The 18,352-nt window shown below is 41.5% G+C and overlaps 1 protein-coding gene across 6 annotated transcripts in view; it reads right to left on the bottom strand.

Moving 5' to 3' along the window:
* Positions 1–18,352, bottom strand: part of ABTB2 (ankyrin repeat and BTB domain containing 2) — a 156,008-nt gene that overhangs the window by 18,851 nt on the left and 118,805 nt on the right. For all 6 annotated transcript variants that reach the window (XM_056353165.1, XM_056353167.1, XM_056353164.1 and 3 more), the window contains one exon: positions 5,286–5,438. In XM_056353165.1, coding sequence (XP_056209140.1) covers positions 5,286–5,438 — 153 coding nt within the window. The remainder of the gene's footprint in view (positions 1–5,285; positions 5,439–18,352) is intronic.

Below are 18,352 nucleotides of genomic sequence, written 5' to 3'. Positions count from 1 at the left end.
GCCAAGAGTGGTATTTTCCACCCAGCCCCTCAGTACCAGGGTAGCTCTGGACCAGGCATTGCTTCCACTACATTTTATCCAGCAAAACGGGATCGGGGTGCAGGAGTATGCCTGTACCATAACGGACACCGAGCAACTGCAGTTACTGCAGCAGCAGTTACTGTGGTGGGATGGGGCTGTCACAGGCTGCAAACTCAGGTTTCCTTAGTTCTGCATCTCACAAACCCCCCCACCCAAACTCAGTTGTTTGAAATAATTAGCTGTATGTATTTCAAATACCATATTTATATTTTCCTGCTTGTTATAGGATAGTCCATTAAACATAGGATAGTCCACAAACATACTGCAAAAAGGAGAAAGAGGTGGAAGGAAAGTCTGTATAATAGAGTACCAGTGTAGTTCTAGGATGAAACAATTACACTGTCTGTCTATTATTTTGAAATAAAAAGTATTATTTTGAAATAAAAAGTATTTCTGAAAGAAGATAATGATCCCTATTCTTAATAGATGATTAAAATAAATCATAATTAAAAAAAGACATTTGAAGACAGAATCAAATTTAGGTAGTGGAACATTCTCAACTCTTTTCCAACACCTCAACAGAAGGAAGTACGTTAACATCTCTATGAGGTGCTATTAAATCCTTATCCTTCAGATGACTATCAAACGACCTTTATCTCATTGGGAAGGAGCCCAGGGATTACTGCAAATCCTCTGGTTATCTGCTCGGAGACTTCTGAATTCCAAACCTGGAAGCGTATCTCCTTCACTGACGGAACATTGCCAAACTGGAGGTGTTTCCTATCTGGGCTGGGCATTGCCAGGGCCAGCCCTTTGATGTTATCTCAGGGTGGATGCCTTCTCTACTACTTGTCTGGTTTTCAAAACAGGCTCTTGTGCAAACTCTCAGTGAGTGAGATAGCAGCCTGCCAGCTTCCTTTGAAAAATGAGATCCTTCCAGCAAGGCTAACCTCTCTTCTGGAAACTTCGTATGGCCTGCCAGATAAGCAAAGCACTCATCACTTCACACAGAAGATTCAAGATGAATCTTATTCACGTTTTAATTCAGCTGGTCATTTTTTAATGCTTCTGAACTTGCCCTGACGGTGGATGACAAATGGTGAGCAGATGCTATAACAATACGCTGAGTTAACAAATATCCCTCCACAGCCTGGTGACCGGTCACACTGTACTGGGGAAACCAGCATCTCGCCACAGCTGCTTCCAGAAAGGAACTACATCAGGGTACAATTTGGGGAACACTCAGCAGGGAAGCAAAGGGGCAGTCTTGGAGTCACTAGCTCTTTGGGGATATGTCTGCAAATAAAATGTACCTCTGAGGCAGCCAAGTACATCAGAAGACAAGATCTCTGAAGCACCCAGATGTAAGATTAGGACACACGCAGTACAGAGCACAAGAGGACAGTAAGGTAAAAGGCTTACTGCTAGACATATGTAAATCCTAGAGCTAGGCTAGTAAATCAATAATCTCATTCTACTAAGGTAATTGGTAGAGTATCATGCTGCTACAATATTATGTAGAATAGGATGCAATGACTTTATATAATAATAATGAGTAGAAGAATAATCCTATGGAAAAAAAAAGTTAAATAAAACAACATCATTTGAAATCCAGTGAACCTCAAAAAATAGAAGTTTTTCAAGGGATGGTACCTCTCTTTGCACATTGTTTCTGTGTTGCTAACAGACATGATTCCACCCAGTGCTATTTACAGGCACTGCTGGAGAGCAAGGGTGGTGGACGCCAACTCACCCATGAGCCCTGCAGAGCGAACAGCAGAACAACACAGTTGCACAGAGCTGTCAAGAGAGACCCAGCAAAAAGGTGGGCTGCAGTTCTTGGTGCAGAGCTGCCAGGAGGCCAGTTCAGGCGGAAGAATTGCAAGTTGTAACTGTGAGCTTTTCTCCTGGGGGCCCTGCGGGCTCAGCCCATGCAAAAGTTACCCTGCACAGTGGCTGTTCTGTAGCAGTAGCTTGCCAGCACGCTCTTCTACGATGGATGCAAAATAGTTTTTTCTTTTGGAGTGTGATAAAAGTTAGTGCATCCTACAAGAGCTGGGGAGGGGGGGAGCTCACATACGCACAACTGCTGTGCAGCAGCTGTAACCGCAGCAGGTTTTTCATGTGTGAGTTGTTATTCTGGGGAGAAGAGAGAGAAACTCTCACACGCTTCCCAGAGTAAAGCCTGTGCTCCTGCAGCTGCCCAGACAGCAACCCCCATGTACACCCAGATGTGCCCAGGGGATAAACTGGAGAACTGATGGTGAACTGTTGGACCTGATGATCTTAAAGGTCTTTTCAAACCCAAATGGTTCTATGACTGAGAGATATTGGGAAGGCAGAGCCCAGAGAGCAGGAGAAGGGGTACGGCTGACTTCCTAGTTTGGGCAGGGATAGCTTGGAAAGGGAGCTGAAGCCTGGTGTGCTCTTTGGCTTTCATAAGCAGTAACTACTACTACCACTACTGGTAGTCAGCAATTTAAATTTGGCCTGCAGTGAGGTGAAAATAATCATAACAAAAAAAGCAGTGTGTGATAATAACTTGATATTAAAATTCCAACATTTATATTTAAGTAGGTGGAAGAGAAACACAGTTCTCTGCAATTTAGCATTTCCCCACTCATATTATCATTTAACCAGTAACTGGTGAGTACTCAAGAGGTTTTATAAATCGTCTGGCAAACGTAAACCGAGAACATCCTATTAGAAGGCTTCATCCACTGAGACACAAACAGTTGTTGCGGAAGACTATGCTGCCCAAGCAGTCGGAGAACAGATTTAGGGTGCTGTATTTCAGGTTATAGTAATTATATTTTGGTTCTACCGCACAACTTCTTTTTCAGGGATTTCAACATACCCTACCTGATGCATCACCACACAAGGAACTATCATTATATGACTTCTAGCCTATGCATCATGAGGAGAAGAGAGTTGCAATTTGCCTATAGTCACACAGCAAACCAGGGATAAATCTGGCTTCGGATCCAAGACTTCCTTTTCCACTAAGTGTGCCTGAATGGCTAGATACAAATGACTGCTTGAATGGATCATATAATGGGCGCTGGAAATGAGCCACTGCTCTCTCCTTTTTTTTCTTTTTTTTTCTTTTCTTTTCTGTCAGTTTAAATCTTTTGTGCAACAAAAAGACAATGCTCTTTCTCTTACACCACGTATCACAGAACATCCTTAGATCTCTGAAAATAAAATTCAGGTGAGACAGTTCAGAACGAAGACCTGGTCAAGCTTAACTTTGATTTCTGTCCTCTAGTACAAAGATGTGTGTTACTTTAAAGCAGAGGTGATTTCACCTGCAGGGAATGCACACTGCACACGACCCTGTGGAGGAACAGTTTGGTGAGGTAAAAGGCGTGAAAGGATCTTAGTTTTCTTACAGAATCACCATTCTTTCTGTAATAACAACAAACTGGATAGAAACCTCTAACGTACTCTTTCCCTGGGCCAGTACTGCTAACCCTTAACAACTAGCAAGTGAATTATCTTATGCCTGAATATCACACATAGTGTGGCTGAGGCCCTTTATACCTGCTTTGCACTTCTATTTATTGCCTACGTTGTTCTGGACTTGCTGGATTTCCATCGAGACCTTCATTTCACAGCTGTATCATTGTGGCTTCAGCTGGAAGTTACCAAAATGAACCCCATTTTCACAAAGGCTGTTCCCAAGCGTTTCCTTTTAGCTCATTAGCTCACATCAGCAGCAAAACCAAACACCCAAATCCCTGCCCTCTTTTCTTTTTTTTTTTTTTTTTTTTTTTTTTTTAAGGTATACAATCTATGAAGTAAGGGACTACCTGTGCTTTGGATATTAATGAGCATTAAAAAACAGTGCAAAGATAAGAGTGGGATGCCTTTGAAGCAGAAGGTTTGGATTCAGTTTTTGAAATCAGAAGTCTTTCTAAAGGAGAGAGTGAAAGAAAAACCATGAAGCTGACTGGAAGTACTTGCGATTAGGTTATTCTGCGGTACTGTTCATTAAAGAACTTCAAAGGTTTTGGCAAGCATTAGGCACATATGTAAAATTAGTTTAGCACATATAAAGTTGCCTATACTAGCACCTACCATCCCCACGTAAGCCAGAGTAGCCTGCACTTTGACACAGAGCACACGTACACTGGCACAGAAAAGGGAGAAGAAAAGCGTTCCAGGAATAAATGTACAACTCCTGCTTTGTGGATGCCAAGTCCAGCTGCTCCTGTCCAGTCTGAAGCCAAGGAGTTTAACTAACTGCTAAGTATCACCTGCTTCACTTCACTTTTAAAAAGACTGGCACAGTCTCAGTCCGTCAGGTACACCGTCTCGGGAGAAAGGCAAAACTGAGAGCCGAGAGTAAGACTAGGAGTCAGCTGCAGCCGACGAAACATTCAGTCATCTAATTGCACCACCACACTCACCAACTAATTCAGCTTCGCATGAGGTTCTGTGGGTAGTAAGTACTACCCTTCAACTCGCACCTGGGGAGGCAGAGATGTACCAAAAAGCAAGAGCCTTTCTGGCTGCCAGAAGGAAAAGGTAAAAAGCAACAAAACCAGATCCAGCACTCCTGACTAAAGCCTCTTGTCCTTCTTATTGTAAATGAAAAATAATTTTCTAGGAGTAATGGTGTATTTTTATCTTTTCAGGTGATCATTTCATCACTCAAGAGCATGATAAAAGTAGTATTTATTGTTAGTGTTATTTATTGTATATTGTTAGTAGAATTTATTGTCCCGCCCACACATTTAACCCAAAGCGGTATGTGGGGCACAAAATTCACTCAACTCAAGAAAAAAGAATTTACCTTGTACTAAAGTTCAAGGTGTAACCCTAATATCAAAACCGGTGCTAGTGACAGCAACTTGAAGGACTACAAACCTGAATAAAATACCTATGATGTGCTGATGAACCAAGCTAATTAGAAATCCCTGCTCAATATATATGTGAGGGGAAGATTTTAAAAGGTACTGATAATTTTCATCAAGAAATCTCAAAAAGCAAAGAAAAATCTTGTAATTAAGGCTGAGGCACAAAAATCCAAATATTTTCATTTCAATCCTCTGTCTCATTCAACAGTTTTGGCAAGATAAAATCTTTCTACTCCAGCTGCAGTGTTTGGCCACAGTTTCCCTACCTCCTGGACTACTAAAAGGTTAAACATATATTGCCTCTGTAGCATCTCGAGATCTGGATTCTGTGAAATATAACTAAGGACAATATTGTATGAACTTCTAATTACTTTAGCTGCTTATAAAGCTTAGTCCACGTACTTTAGCTGCCGGGGCTCGCAGTCCAGTCCAGGTAGGAGCAGTCTGGCTGTCTGCCTGATGTCATCACTGTCCACAGTCAAACTGCGCCGGTGCTCAGCATAGGTGATAGCCACTCTCATCCACTCCATCAGCGGTGGCAAAAGCATGAAGGGTCTGTGTAAACAAGGAGGAAAAAATCCATCGTGGTTAACACTGGCCTGCTATCTTGTACCGCAATGCAAAAGCAGGTTTAATTGCTTCCTGGGCATGCTTAGAGGCTTGGCACAGATAAAACCCACCTGCAGAGGCAAACTGTGTCTGTGCTCAGCAAGACTGGTGGGTCACAGCAGGTGGAAGGAACTGGAACTGCTCAGCCTTAGTTATCTGAACTCCTTCTTCCCCAAAATGGGGTCATGCCAGGACATGCTGGTTTCATGCAATCCATTTCACCCTGTGGGAAATGGGGCCAGGCTGATATAAGGGACCTATTTGCACTATTATTAGTTGTACGTCAGTCCCCCCTAGCTCAAGTGGCCAACGCTTGGGTTTCCATTAGAAGGGCTCGCTTCCCAGGGGTGCAGCTTATGTAAGAATTGCGTCTGTTGTTCCTTACCTACAGGCTGCTCCACTGCTCCCTTAGTAACACTGAAAATATCCTTGATTGTTCTAATCTTCAGTTAAACCAAGCTAACTCGGTGCTACCTCCACTGCTCTTTATGTTACATTATCCCTATTCGACAGCTTTTTCACATCCTACACTTCTTACACACGGAGCTCAGGCCTCCGTTTTTGCACAACTAACCCTCTAGACCTCAAGAGAACTGATGCATATTTTAATGTGAACCGTTTTTCTGGGGAGGAACGAGTAGAATCAAAGAGATAACTAACATGGAGACATCTCTGTGCAAGAATAAATGTACAACATTACTTGAATTGTAAGCAATTTGTGGAAAAGCAATCTATCTGTTCCTAATTTGTACAGCATCCAACACAGTGAGGTTTTACTTGATATGAAGGGTTGCAAGGCAATAAAGGAATACAAATAAGGTAATAACAGCAACAACAGCCATTTTGGACCCACTTATGAAAAGCCCCCCCCTTACTCCTGCTATAAGAATGAACACAGTATTGAGATTACACACTAAAATATGGGTACCAGAATACTCTCATACATCTCATCCATCCTCTCAATATATAGCCAGGCTGATCTATTATTTGCTTGATTTTTTTCCCCAAGGATACCCTGCCACCCTGGTGGAAGGCTCAGAAGTGCCAGCTGTAATGGAAAACACCTTTCCCATCTCCAGTAACAAATTTATTAATGCTGGAAAAAAAGCCCTTTTCATATAAGCATTCAAAAGAAAATAACTCAGGGGAGAAGGGACCAATTCCTTTACAAAGTTCAGAGAAAAAAAGATACATCCCAGGAAATATAAATGATTTTGGCATTAATGAAAGCAGCTAAACCCATGAAAGGCATTTTCAAAGCTGTGCATGTATGTGTCTGCACACATATGCGAGCACAGTAAGAGTAAGCAGCACCAATCCCGTTAGAATCCATTTATCAATAATGGGATTTGCAAGCTGAACTACCTCTGTATGACTTTGAACATCCTTCAGGGTGGAATAACTCCACTCTGTAAAGTATGTGCCATCTGTTTCCATTTTGCCGGTTGCAAGGTGCACTCTAAAATGCTGCCATTATCTCATTACAAACACATGCACTATTTTTTCCCTCTAGTCTTTCTCTTCTTCTGAGTAGTGAAGCATCTACAGAACCAGAGGTCCTTTTAAGCATCTGATCAACCCTGGATTGCCAATGCAAGCCTGTTTTAACAGGACGTCTACTTATTCCTTTTACCAGTTTACTTCTATGTCAAACAATCAAAATATCAGGGCTGCTATGTTCATCACTTTGAAAACCACCCAGCACCTCACCAGTCAAAAGACTTTCTGGAAGTCCAGCTTGAATCCCCCCACCTGCTCAGGCTTTCTAACTTGTCCCGGACACAAGGGATGAGATGAATCACTCTGGCACAGCCGATTCAGAGGTGACTGGCTTCCCTAAGGGAAAAGCAGCAATCACCAGGCATTTGGGAGATGCCTTTCAGCAGTCTGCTCCAGAGAACTTCAACCCTTATCCGGCCTGCAAAAGAGGTATTTCACCTTTTCAATTCAGGCACTTAAGGGAGGAGCCTAAATTAATTATCTAGACTTTCTAGGTACTCAGCAGAGCCTCTAGCGAAGGATTCAAAGCTTCCAAGACATGGTGAGGACAGAGAGGTAGGCTGGGTAGGCTAAAAGCACCAGAATTAAATATTCAAAGTTAGATGGGTGAACAGCTCTGGAGCAACAGAAAAGCTCATCTTAGAAGTGATTATATCTACCACCTTTAGTGGTAGATAAGCTATTTAGGCCACATCGCAGCTTCCCTGACACTTTCACGGTGGGAACGCTGCTGGACAGAGAATCATGTCAATCCAGTACACTCCTGATCATCTTATGAGGTAACGAGCCAAACCTTGGTAATTGTTACACACGGTGCTGGGCAGCAAGAAGCTGTGGTCAGCCAACAGAAAATACCACTGAGTCTGCACCAGAAATAACACCCATCATGAAGAAATTTCCATTCTGTAAAAAATCTGTATGTGCCAGGGTTATAAATGGCTTCCATGTACAAGCAGACCATGAATGTGGAAAACCTGGTTTGGAAGGAATGGGAAGAGAAAGATTTTTTTAAAAAAATGTTTATTTTTTTAATCTCAACAGATTTTTCCAAAGGTTTTAAAACTCACAGCTCAACAGACTGCCTAGTTACCCTGTGTCCAAAGGAGAGCAGACTGGACTGCACAAAGAAATGTCAGGAGGGATGTTTTCCTCATACTGCTATCCTAATGTGCCCAAACCTCACCACTCTCATTGCTGTGCAAACTGGATAAATCCTTGCTCTATCAGGAGTGAGTATAATGACTTCAGTTTCTATTTTGCTGTATAAGTTTTACTCATCTTGAAAATGTCTAGCTTTGGGATGGGCTTCCTATTTTTCCCCTGACACATACACACACACACACACAGTCTCTCTCTCTCTCTCTCTCTTCTTCTATCCAACCATTTCCTTTCTTCATGGTGTGGGCATGCTCACAGGAACAGTTCAATCTTACTTTGCTCACTGACACCACATCAGATTAGCAGTATTATCACATGATCTAAGCAGAAAGAAAGAGATTCAGTTCAACTGAATGTAACGCCAACATTGGGGTGCATTGCACTAAGAAAATAAATGCAATTATTCAGTTTCTAGAAAAGAAACACAATTATTATGCCTGTGGCCCTTAACCTGGGCGTCTATCTGCCTCTAGGGAAACACTGATCATTTCACAGTCTGAAAAACACTGGAGGAGGGGAAGGGGAGAAACCTTCATGGAAAATTAACAGGGAGATGCTGCAAGCTAAAGAATTAATTTCTGTCTATACATGTCTGTCTGTGCCATGGTCTGTACTGTGTGTTTTCCTCTGGACTTTCTGACATTTAGAAGCATTTGGCAGCTCATTAAATTCTGCACATGAAGTGATACAGCCCTGGGAAACTGTCATACTCGCAGCAGTAGTTCACCAGGGACACATACTCTCTGTTTTCTATGACGAAGAATGCCACCATTGCTTTGTTCAGTGTCTTGCCGTGAAGCTGTCTTCGAGTGATGCCACATGTAAACTGAGACAGTACACAGCAGTAGGAAGTAAAATGGACACTGTTCATCTACCGTAGACCTTGTAAAGAATCACAGAAATGTCTGATACTGTCATGTGCTGTCAATATTTTACCCATGTTCTTTGAAATTTTCTCCCATTTAGAATTGGACCATCACTCCATTCCCAAGGGGATCAGGTTGGAGCAGGTGAGATTTGCTCTGGGAAAGAATGGACTTTATTATGGGCTTTTTCCCCTAATCTGAACTAAACCACATTGTTTTATTTAGACTTAACCATGAAGGATGGTGGCAGCAGCAGCACTTGGCAGAAAATTCATAGCAAGTTGTAACTTTTTCCTGGAAAATGTACTATGCTCATTTGATTAGCGTGGCCTAGGACATGACCAGCATTCAGAAGCCGCGGGATCACAGACTTTCAGCGTTAACTCACAGGTACAAACTGCTCCTGGGGTGATTCTGACTGGGCACAAGAGGAAAATTTTTAACGATGAGAACAATCAGCTATTGGAATAATCTCTGCAGGGAAGTGGTGGACTCCCCAACATTGGACACTTTTAAGATGTGGATGGATAGGGTGCTTGGCCATTTTGTCTAGACCATGCTTTTGCCAAGAAAGGTTGGACCAGATGATCCTTGAGGTTCCTTCCAACCTGGTATTCTATGATCTATGATTCATATACCACAAAGAAACCAGTCCCCAAAGTAGGCTCTTTGAGGATTTTTAAGAGAGCTGGAGCCAAGACATTTTTGGCAGAGGGAAGTTAACTGGATGCAAAAAGGAAAGAGCTCCAGAGGAGTTAGAAAATTACATCATCCCTCCTCTACATTGAATGCTAGGCTGATGCACTTGGAGCTTGACTTTTAGAGGTGAGGAACACCTGCTACCTCAGATGAAAACAGTAGGTCTTCCCAGAGAAGAAATAGCCATGCTATCAAATTCCTCCCTTCTGCCTGGCTCCCCAGGAGGGTCCAGTGACAAGACTGCTGAAGAAATGAGGAGCAAGGCAAGGAGGAGACATCTCCTCGCAGCCACATCTCTTCTCCTCCTCTGCTATTCTTAGTCACCTCCTGTTTTGCTACAGCAAAACAAAGAGGGAGCCAACAGCAACATCAAGAAAGAAAAACCTTGTTCTTCCAAACAAGAATCTCCTTCTTCTAAAGCAGGAAAGAAAACACTGTCCTAACAGAAGCAATGGCAAAATTTGTCTCCCTCTTGGCAGTCTGAGCTGGTCCCGAGACACATGCATGGTCAGTCTCCCATCCAGCTTGTCCCACGATCTTCTAAACGGTTTAACTGAACAGCTTTCTCATCCTTTCATCTGTAATAACTGCTCTATAAGCCCCTGCTAACATTTTAAGCACATGCAAACTTTAGCATCACAGAACACGTGTAAATATCAGAAAAGTTATGGTCAGAGCAGGGTAGGCCATGATAACTCCCCCATATTTGATTTAATGAAACGATACAGAGGCTACATGCACAGAAGAATCCCAAATCTTCAGAGATCAATGTGGTTTTTTTAGAAGGGACTGAAAAAGAAAGGGCTTTCAGTTTGAGTTTAATGCTGGAATCAAACTCTGGTTCAGTCCCGTTTTACTCTAAAATGTTAAAATTCAAAAAGTCACTAACACAAAGTGAGTTAAGAACTGCTATAAAAAGCCATAGCTCAGTCTTACCTGTTGGTTTCTTTTTTTAAAGGAATAAGCTTAGAAGTCACACTGTGTGTGCACACAGAGAAGGGAGTAAAGTAACTAGCAGAGATACTGAGCTTGCCAGATTGCCAAGCCAAGCAGGCTTTTTCAAAGCTTTTCAGGGCTCCTAGTTAGGGGTCCTGGGAGACCTACATGCAATGAGCAGAACTATGTAGGGCAAAAACAGTGGGAGTAAGACTAACCTGCAACAAAATAGTGAATCACGTAGGAGAGTAGCTAGAAGAAGATGCATTTTTTGAACTTTACGCCAAGATGGAAAATCCCCAAGGACGGCAACAGAGTCAGAAAGAAAACAGAGTGAAGTCTCATTAATTGGAGAAAGGAAAAGACTCTGAGGCAAGACAGAGTATCCGAAAACTAAAGCATGCCATGATGTGGAAAACAGTGGCATATTTACAGTTTGGATTCTCAAACGCTAAACCCCTTTTCAAGCTGCAGGAAAAAATATATTTCTGAGTATGTAATTATATGTGTACAAAACAACAACAGAAATGATGATTTAGAAAAAACAAAATCTTTGCTTCAAAACACAACCCATTTAAGTCAGGAGCCATTCCTTTGAGATTCAAAATATTTTTCTGAATTTGTGAAAACCTCACACATTTACAAAGTAAAGACAGGAATTTCCATGCCAGACCAGATTAAAGGATCACCTCAACAAGTGCCACGTCCTTCAAAGCAGGCAGTCCCAGATCATCTCAGAAAAGGAAGAAGAAATTCAATCACAGTCAACTGGCCCAAAAAGAAAGTTTTCTTCTCAATTCCCTTGAAACAATGACTGGCTCAGATCTTAGAAGATAAAGAGTTCTCAAATTTTAGTGGATCATTATCAAGTTACTAAAGTCTTGGCTTAGATATGCCATGACACCAGCTTCCACAGTTTAGCGAGTTATCCTTCCGTCAGACACTAACAGAATAAAAAACATCTGGATAATATTATATTTACTGGGATCCCTTCTCCACTGAATCTGCCTTCACAGTTTTCTCTGCTTATAGAATATGAAACGGTACAAGAATAGATTAAATCTAGAACTGGCAGCTCTGATCTTTCCTAGCAATCCTAGTAACCACAGACAGAAATACCACCTTTTCCGCCCTTGTCTCCAAACCACACTTAGAAAGAAGGTGCGGCACCAGACAGGTTTTACTTCATGTTAACTGCATATCGAAGTGAAAACTAAATTCAAGCTCCCTAAAAAAACCCCATGAAGTAATCCTTAGGAACTCACTATGAATCTTAAAAAAAGACTCTCAAAAGTCTGTGGTTTATTTATTATAATCACATTTTACAAACTTTGTTTTAACAACAGGGAAAAGATCCCATTTTCAGGCTGAAAACAAGTACTTGTGCTGCTCTGGAATGTGCCATGTGTCTCATTAGAAAAACATATTTGTAACATCTGTATTCTGTGGCAGAAGGAACTCTTGGTTTCTAGACAGACAGAAAATAATTAAAACCAACTTAAATTGCATATAGTTGATGACAAGAGTCAGATAGATATACACGACAGTTTTAACTACAACAATATGGTCATAGTTATGTGGTCAAGGATGTGACTGACTTCCACCTGCCTCCCCCAGGCACACACAGCGCTGCCTGATCCCTGACGGGCACTGTGAGTAGCCACCTCAACAGAGGAAACGCGGAGGAATGGAAACCACTGATTGTGCTCCTTCCAACTCCTCGACGTCCTAAAACTCTCCATAAGCTGAAAACTACTGCAAACAATCCACAAGATGAACTGTTCTTGCATGACTCTGGACCTAACTGCAGTCATGACCTCAAGCAATACACAGCTGTATGTTTAAATCATTTGCACGATCAGATGCAACTATGAGGACTGACTTGCTGTTACATCTGCTGAATTAGATACAGAAAACAGCGTTTGCCAGTGACCTATGCATGTCAACTTTTACTGCCAGACTTGCAGAGGTCAGTTCTACAGATCTCCTCCAAAGGACCTCAGTCTCAAACCCTGTCTCTGAGCGGCCAAGAGCATCCTCGCATCATCACTGAGGCACAGGCTCTTCCCACCACAGAACAGTGGGTCTGGTCAGGGCACATTTTCACCAAATCTGTTAAGCCTCTCCCAGCTCTTATAAAAAGGCGACTGCCCTGGTTTGCAGAAAAAAAAACCCAAAACAACCTTCTAATTTTGTCTGTCATTTCTGCTTTTACAATTTAAGTTCCTGAAAGCCCAAATGTGCTTGTGCAGAGTTACAAGGCAGGTTAGAAACAACCTCAAACTTTCTGCTGTCCTTCAAAATCAACTCACATGGAAAATAAAAAAAAAATAATTGAGACCTTGTTTTAAATACTAGTATTATTATTATTATTTTTTTATTAGCATCACTGGCTAACAGAAAACAAGAAAAAGCTGGCATGTTTTGTTGCCCCCTGAACCAACCTGACACATCGAAGCCTGGTGCCCAGGACCCACCCCCCAAGGAGGCTGACTGAGGAAACCTTGCCACGCGTGACAGTTCCTGCTGCAAACACTGGTGCATTTTGGAGCATACAAATGGCATTAAAGAAAGAGGCCTGTAACAGCATGCTGTGTGATAGGCAGAGATAAACACTGGCAGACAGCAAGAATGGGTTGTCTGCTATTCTTGGATTAGCCTTGATCCTGTGGGCAGAAAAACCAAGAGGTTAACTCTTACAGTTCAGCTATGCTGGCAAACTAAATAAACCCCACTGCTATCTGCAAGCAGATTTTGCTGCGGTCAGTGCCGCTCTTCACCGTCCAGTGCTGAGGCTCCTCCTCCATCATTTTTTTGCCCATTATACCTAATTCCCAAAGCACTAGTAGGATTGAGATAACAGGCCTCTTAGTTATGACTTCAATCTGATTTGCCAGCATGCATATGTTAAAAAACATATGCTGGTTCTCAAGCCAAAACCAATCTGCCAGATTCAATCATAGAACTAATTTTCAGGGCCCAGTTGTAAAATCCTGAAGGCAAAGCATTGCCATGCTTATGAAAACTGCCTGGAGCTCCCGAGCTACAACTGTGTGAAGAAAGAGCCAGAAAGATAAATATTTTTGTGCAGTTCTGGAACACTGAAAACTGTTCAGTTAATTATAACTGCAAAAGTTTGTTCAGCTAAACAAAGGCAATCCTCACCAAAGCAAAGGGTTTTCACAAGAAACAGGGAAGTATCTCCTGTTTACCTTACAGCACAAGCCAAACTTACTATTTCAAAAGAGAAATTTTCAAACACAAAATAGTGCTATCTAGAGGCTAAACATTTCAAGCTTAAAAGATGATTCTTTCATTTTCAGGACTAAGAAAAAGCTGATGAAACTTCTGTTTTTCAAATGACTTGACTGGTGTTACACTGCTAGGCTGTGCCTCACTACCGTGAGTATAGCCTTCTTGTACTGTCAATCTCACCTGCTGCTGACGTCAGTATCTTCTTAATGAAAATCTAAGTAATCTCTTGGCATTTTGCATTCCTGGACTCTGAGAAGTTCCAGAAACTAATTTAGCATGAAAACATGAGGGACACACCAATACATGCAATGAAAATAACTGATTTTGGAGCTCTCTTAGGTGCAATAATGTCATGTGTGCACTAAAATCGGGTACCTACTCCACCCAATAGTGTAGCTATACAATCCAGGTTCTGGCTGCTGTTATTACAATCACAGAGGGTTTCACAAAACAGCTAAAATCTAAGGGTCCGTCTTCTTGAATAAAAGCCAGTCAAGCCCACAGGGATGCAGCATTTGGGAATGAACAGGCAGTAGTCTCTCTAAGACACTGCCAGGTAAGGCACATAAGATCTTCCGTTAATGAAAGATCAGAAGAAGTAGTAATGTCACTGTTATAAGATGCCAGTGTGGCATTTCTTTATCATTTTGCAAGAGACCATCCATTTGTCCTAATGGCAACCTGCTCAATGAACATATTTCACCTATATTTTCAAGAAGCTTCTGTTTTGTTCCTCAGTTCTTGTCTTAAAATACTGAAGAGTTGCTGTGCAGAAATGGAGAGTGGGTTCGGTTTCATCCAAAGATGTTTGGTACCAGTGGTGAATGAACAGGTTTCTGTTTTTAACCGGGAAGCATAATGCGTTATATGCTTGTATTTTGTCATAGACAATTAAATAAATAGAACCATGTAAACATACAGATATGAGAAATATAAGCAACTGAAGTGTCCCAAATTTAAAGAAAAAATCTGTTGTGATTAAGTCAGTCCTTCTATGTCAGACTAGAAATCCCCTCACTCCTCCATTTTGTCTTTAATATTGTGAAATCTCCCAAATTCAAACCTTTTTAATGCTTCTATCACCGTGATTTTTATGGTCACATCAATGAACCTAAACAGCACTACAAATGGCAGACATAATTGCTTAACTTTGCGGTTCTGATAGGTGGACTTAATTGGTCAAGCTCAAATTCTTTCAGTTTCCAAACATCCTAGAATTAGAGTATGCATGCATTAAATTTCAACATTTGGAGCTGTAGTACTTCTCAGCAGATTGCACAAATGCTGGCTATTAACTCTGCTTTCAGCACAGTTACTTAGAAATGCTACCATTGCTGCTAAACGGCCTCTTGCTTTCTGTTACAGTGTATGAACTTTCAGTGAATTTCAAATAATGATATTTCTTCAATACCTCAATATATATGTGCAGGAGATTTTTTCAGCAGGTAACAGCTTGGCTGAACCAAGAACAATGCAGACAGGACGCATATAAAGTTAAGCTAAGAAGATTTTGCCACCTTGGGTATTAGTAATTCCTGACACCTCTACCGAACTATAAAAACGATGCTGCTTTCTCTCAGGCAAAGATCTATAGATCTAAGGCCAGGGTTGTAAACTTCCTATTATAATGAATTTATGTGCTGCAGACAATAGCCGTAGCTGACAAAATATGATGACTTTGGCAGGTCTGGTCTCAAGTTTTTCAAACACTGTCAGCTCATGAAGCTAACTCAACTGCTCTCCCCGTTTCTCCAGAAAGACAATGTTATCCACATATGCATTGCAGAATCTAGCAGGTAACGTCAGCCATCCCTCAGAACACATGCATTTCTACACCAGAAGTAGGAGGAATCTCGACAAATGACAATCTCCATCTTACAAATGAGAGATGTAACAGCATTAACCTTCAAAACCTGACACCATCATGCATGCCGTTACCAATACTATTAGCACTACTAAGAGGCCAGCAGCATGGGCAGCTGCACAAGCAGCAACTTCCTACAAAGCAACTTGTCATACTACCAAAGTTTTATATCTCATGTACTCTGAACTACAAAGTTGCAGATTTTATGCTGAGTTTGCAAATGACTGAGTAAGACACCAGCGATGTTTGCCTATACCTGTGACATCTGCAGTACAGGCCAGGAGGTAGATGAAAAAACCCAGCTGTTATACAACTCTCCATATCAAGGCTATCTGTTACCCCATCTCTCTCCCTCTAAAAAGGTACACTTAAATAGCCTTATATTAACAGATTAGATAAACATTCTAATGATGGGGTGGGGGTGGTGGTAGTGGTAAGTGAATGCAGTTTTCTTATACATGGCTAAAACCTGTTTTTGCAACAGGTCCAACCTGCTTCATTTTGACCATTGCAGAGTGTGCAGCACTGTGGTTACTACAGGAACACGGAGGAATTCCAAGCTCCAGCTGCCCACTCAGCTAATGACTAGCATGACAAAAAAATATTTTTTGCTTCTAATAGCAAATTACAAGGATATTTTTCTTTTCAGCCCCATTGAAATTGTGCTGCCAGAAAGCAGATTAAAACCACAGAAGCATCAATGAATGACATGTTAAAAATGGCAGTTAAACATACATCAGCTCTAATGCCAAGCACAATGTGCACAATTACTCTTTTTCAGCTTGTTGAGAAAAATATTATTATTCAAAATCTTCATCCGCTCTACATTTCATTACCTGTTACTTGACTAAAACTTTCTATCAGCACCCAGTGCTCTGCATTTCAAACCAAAGAAGAGTAATCAATAAAATGTATACGAAACATGGGAAACAGATACCTTTCTTCCCAGAGTTTTTACCTCAAAGAAAACAGAAGGAGAAATTGTGTTTCAGAAGTAAACTAGTTTTCATTTGTCCTTCTTCACAGCAGGTACCTCTGAGCCCTGACTGTGTGAATAAAGCTGTACATAGCCAAAATGGTAACATATCACTGCACTGCGGCAGATGCCCTTTCTACAGGTACAGGCAGGTTAAGTGAGATTGGCCACTTACCCTTAAGTATACCGAGTGTCTCAAAACAGATTTTCACAGACTAAAAGAGGTTCCAAAATGAGTTAATTAAACTATCGTAACTTCTTGCATAAGGAGGAATGAGATACCCAGATGGAAAGTCATTTAAGGAACATATGTTTCTGTGATGTTCTAATACACCAACTCTTCAGAGATACTTCCCAAGAATTTGGCAGCCACAACAGGGAACTGAGCACTGACTACCTGGCACAGTGCAGTGCTGCACAGAGGTAACTCTTAATCACGCAGTCTGGATGCTGGAAGCAATATAATTACAAGATATGTTCTGAGCAGGTTATATTAGTCCTCTTATAATTTCATGCTAATGTGCTTCTATTTCTCTCAACTAGCTTAACTATCTTCTCCTAGTACTGCATCACAGACAACTCACCCTTTCCTACTGAAAAAAACTACCAATTCTGAAGCAGCCATCTCAGAAGAACCCCATGTTTCTCTGGAAGGACCTTTTGTATTTCTGAAGGAAGCCGAAGAAGTGAGGAATGGCTAAGTGAATTCCTTACAGTAGTAGAGTTTTCCAGCAAGCCTAGGAACAAAAACTTACAGCTTCTGCCTCCCCCCTCTATTCTCTAACCATCATGATACACTTTCTAATTCATGGAAGAAAGAACTTCAGATACAAATTCCTCAATGGAACTCAAGTTCCCAGTAGTTTGACTCCAGACTGAAACTATCCCTTTTAGCAGCATCACTCCAGATTTACACTGATAAGCAGTAGGAGCAAAACACAGCTCAGTCTCTTTCCTCTCTATGCAAACACGTTAGGCCAGCATGCATGGTATCAACAAAAGGTTGTTTAGCCCCAGAAGAATCCACGAACTAGAGCTGAATCAGCTCAGACATGTAACTCATTTGAATAGGATTTGTCTTGCAGAGCAGACATGCTTTTAAAACAGTCAGGTCAGCATTTACTGTAAAAAGCACGATGAAAACAGTACAGTTTAGCTCCGTAAGTGACCACCAGGTCACGGCAGTACATGCACTCGTATATATAGGACAAGAAAGCGCAAACTGCCAGGGTCTCCTTTAACAAAGAAACAAAGCAGAGACATACCAACCTAGGATTACCCCAGGGAAGGCTTAGTTTCTAATCTCCACAAGATCCATGAGAAAGAATGATTGTTGCTATTATCATGAATTATACCCAGAAACATTTACTCTTCAGAAGAGCTTAGCTCTTCACTCTCTGTTACAAAGATGTCGGGAACAGTAAGAGCAAAAACCCCAACAACCTGTCAGCCCTGGCTGCTGCACAGCAAAAGCTCACAATTCTTTCTTTCTTTAGTGTGGCCTTTGTTAAGGCACCACCTAACTCCTTCCTCAGGAAACAGGCAAGTTCTGCAAGTGAAGGTCTGTAATTTGGTCCAATAGGAAATAATATTAACTTCAACTGGA

This window comes from Falco biarmicus, chromosome 10 (assembly GCF_023638135.1).
Source record: "Falco biarmicus isolate bFalBia1 chromosome 10, bFalBia1.pri, whole genome shotgun sequence".
Taxonomy (NCBI): Eukaryota; Metazoa; Chordata; class Aves; order Falconiformes; family Falconidae; genus Falco; species Falco biarmicus.
This window is presented reverse-complemented; position numbering and strand designations above follow the sequence as displayed.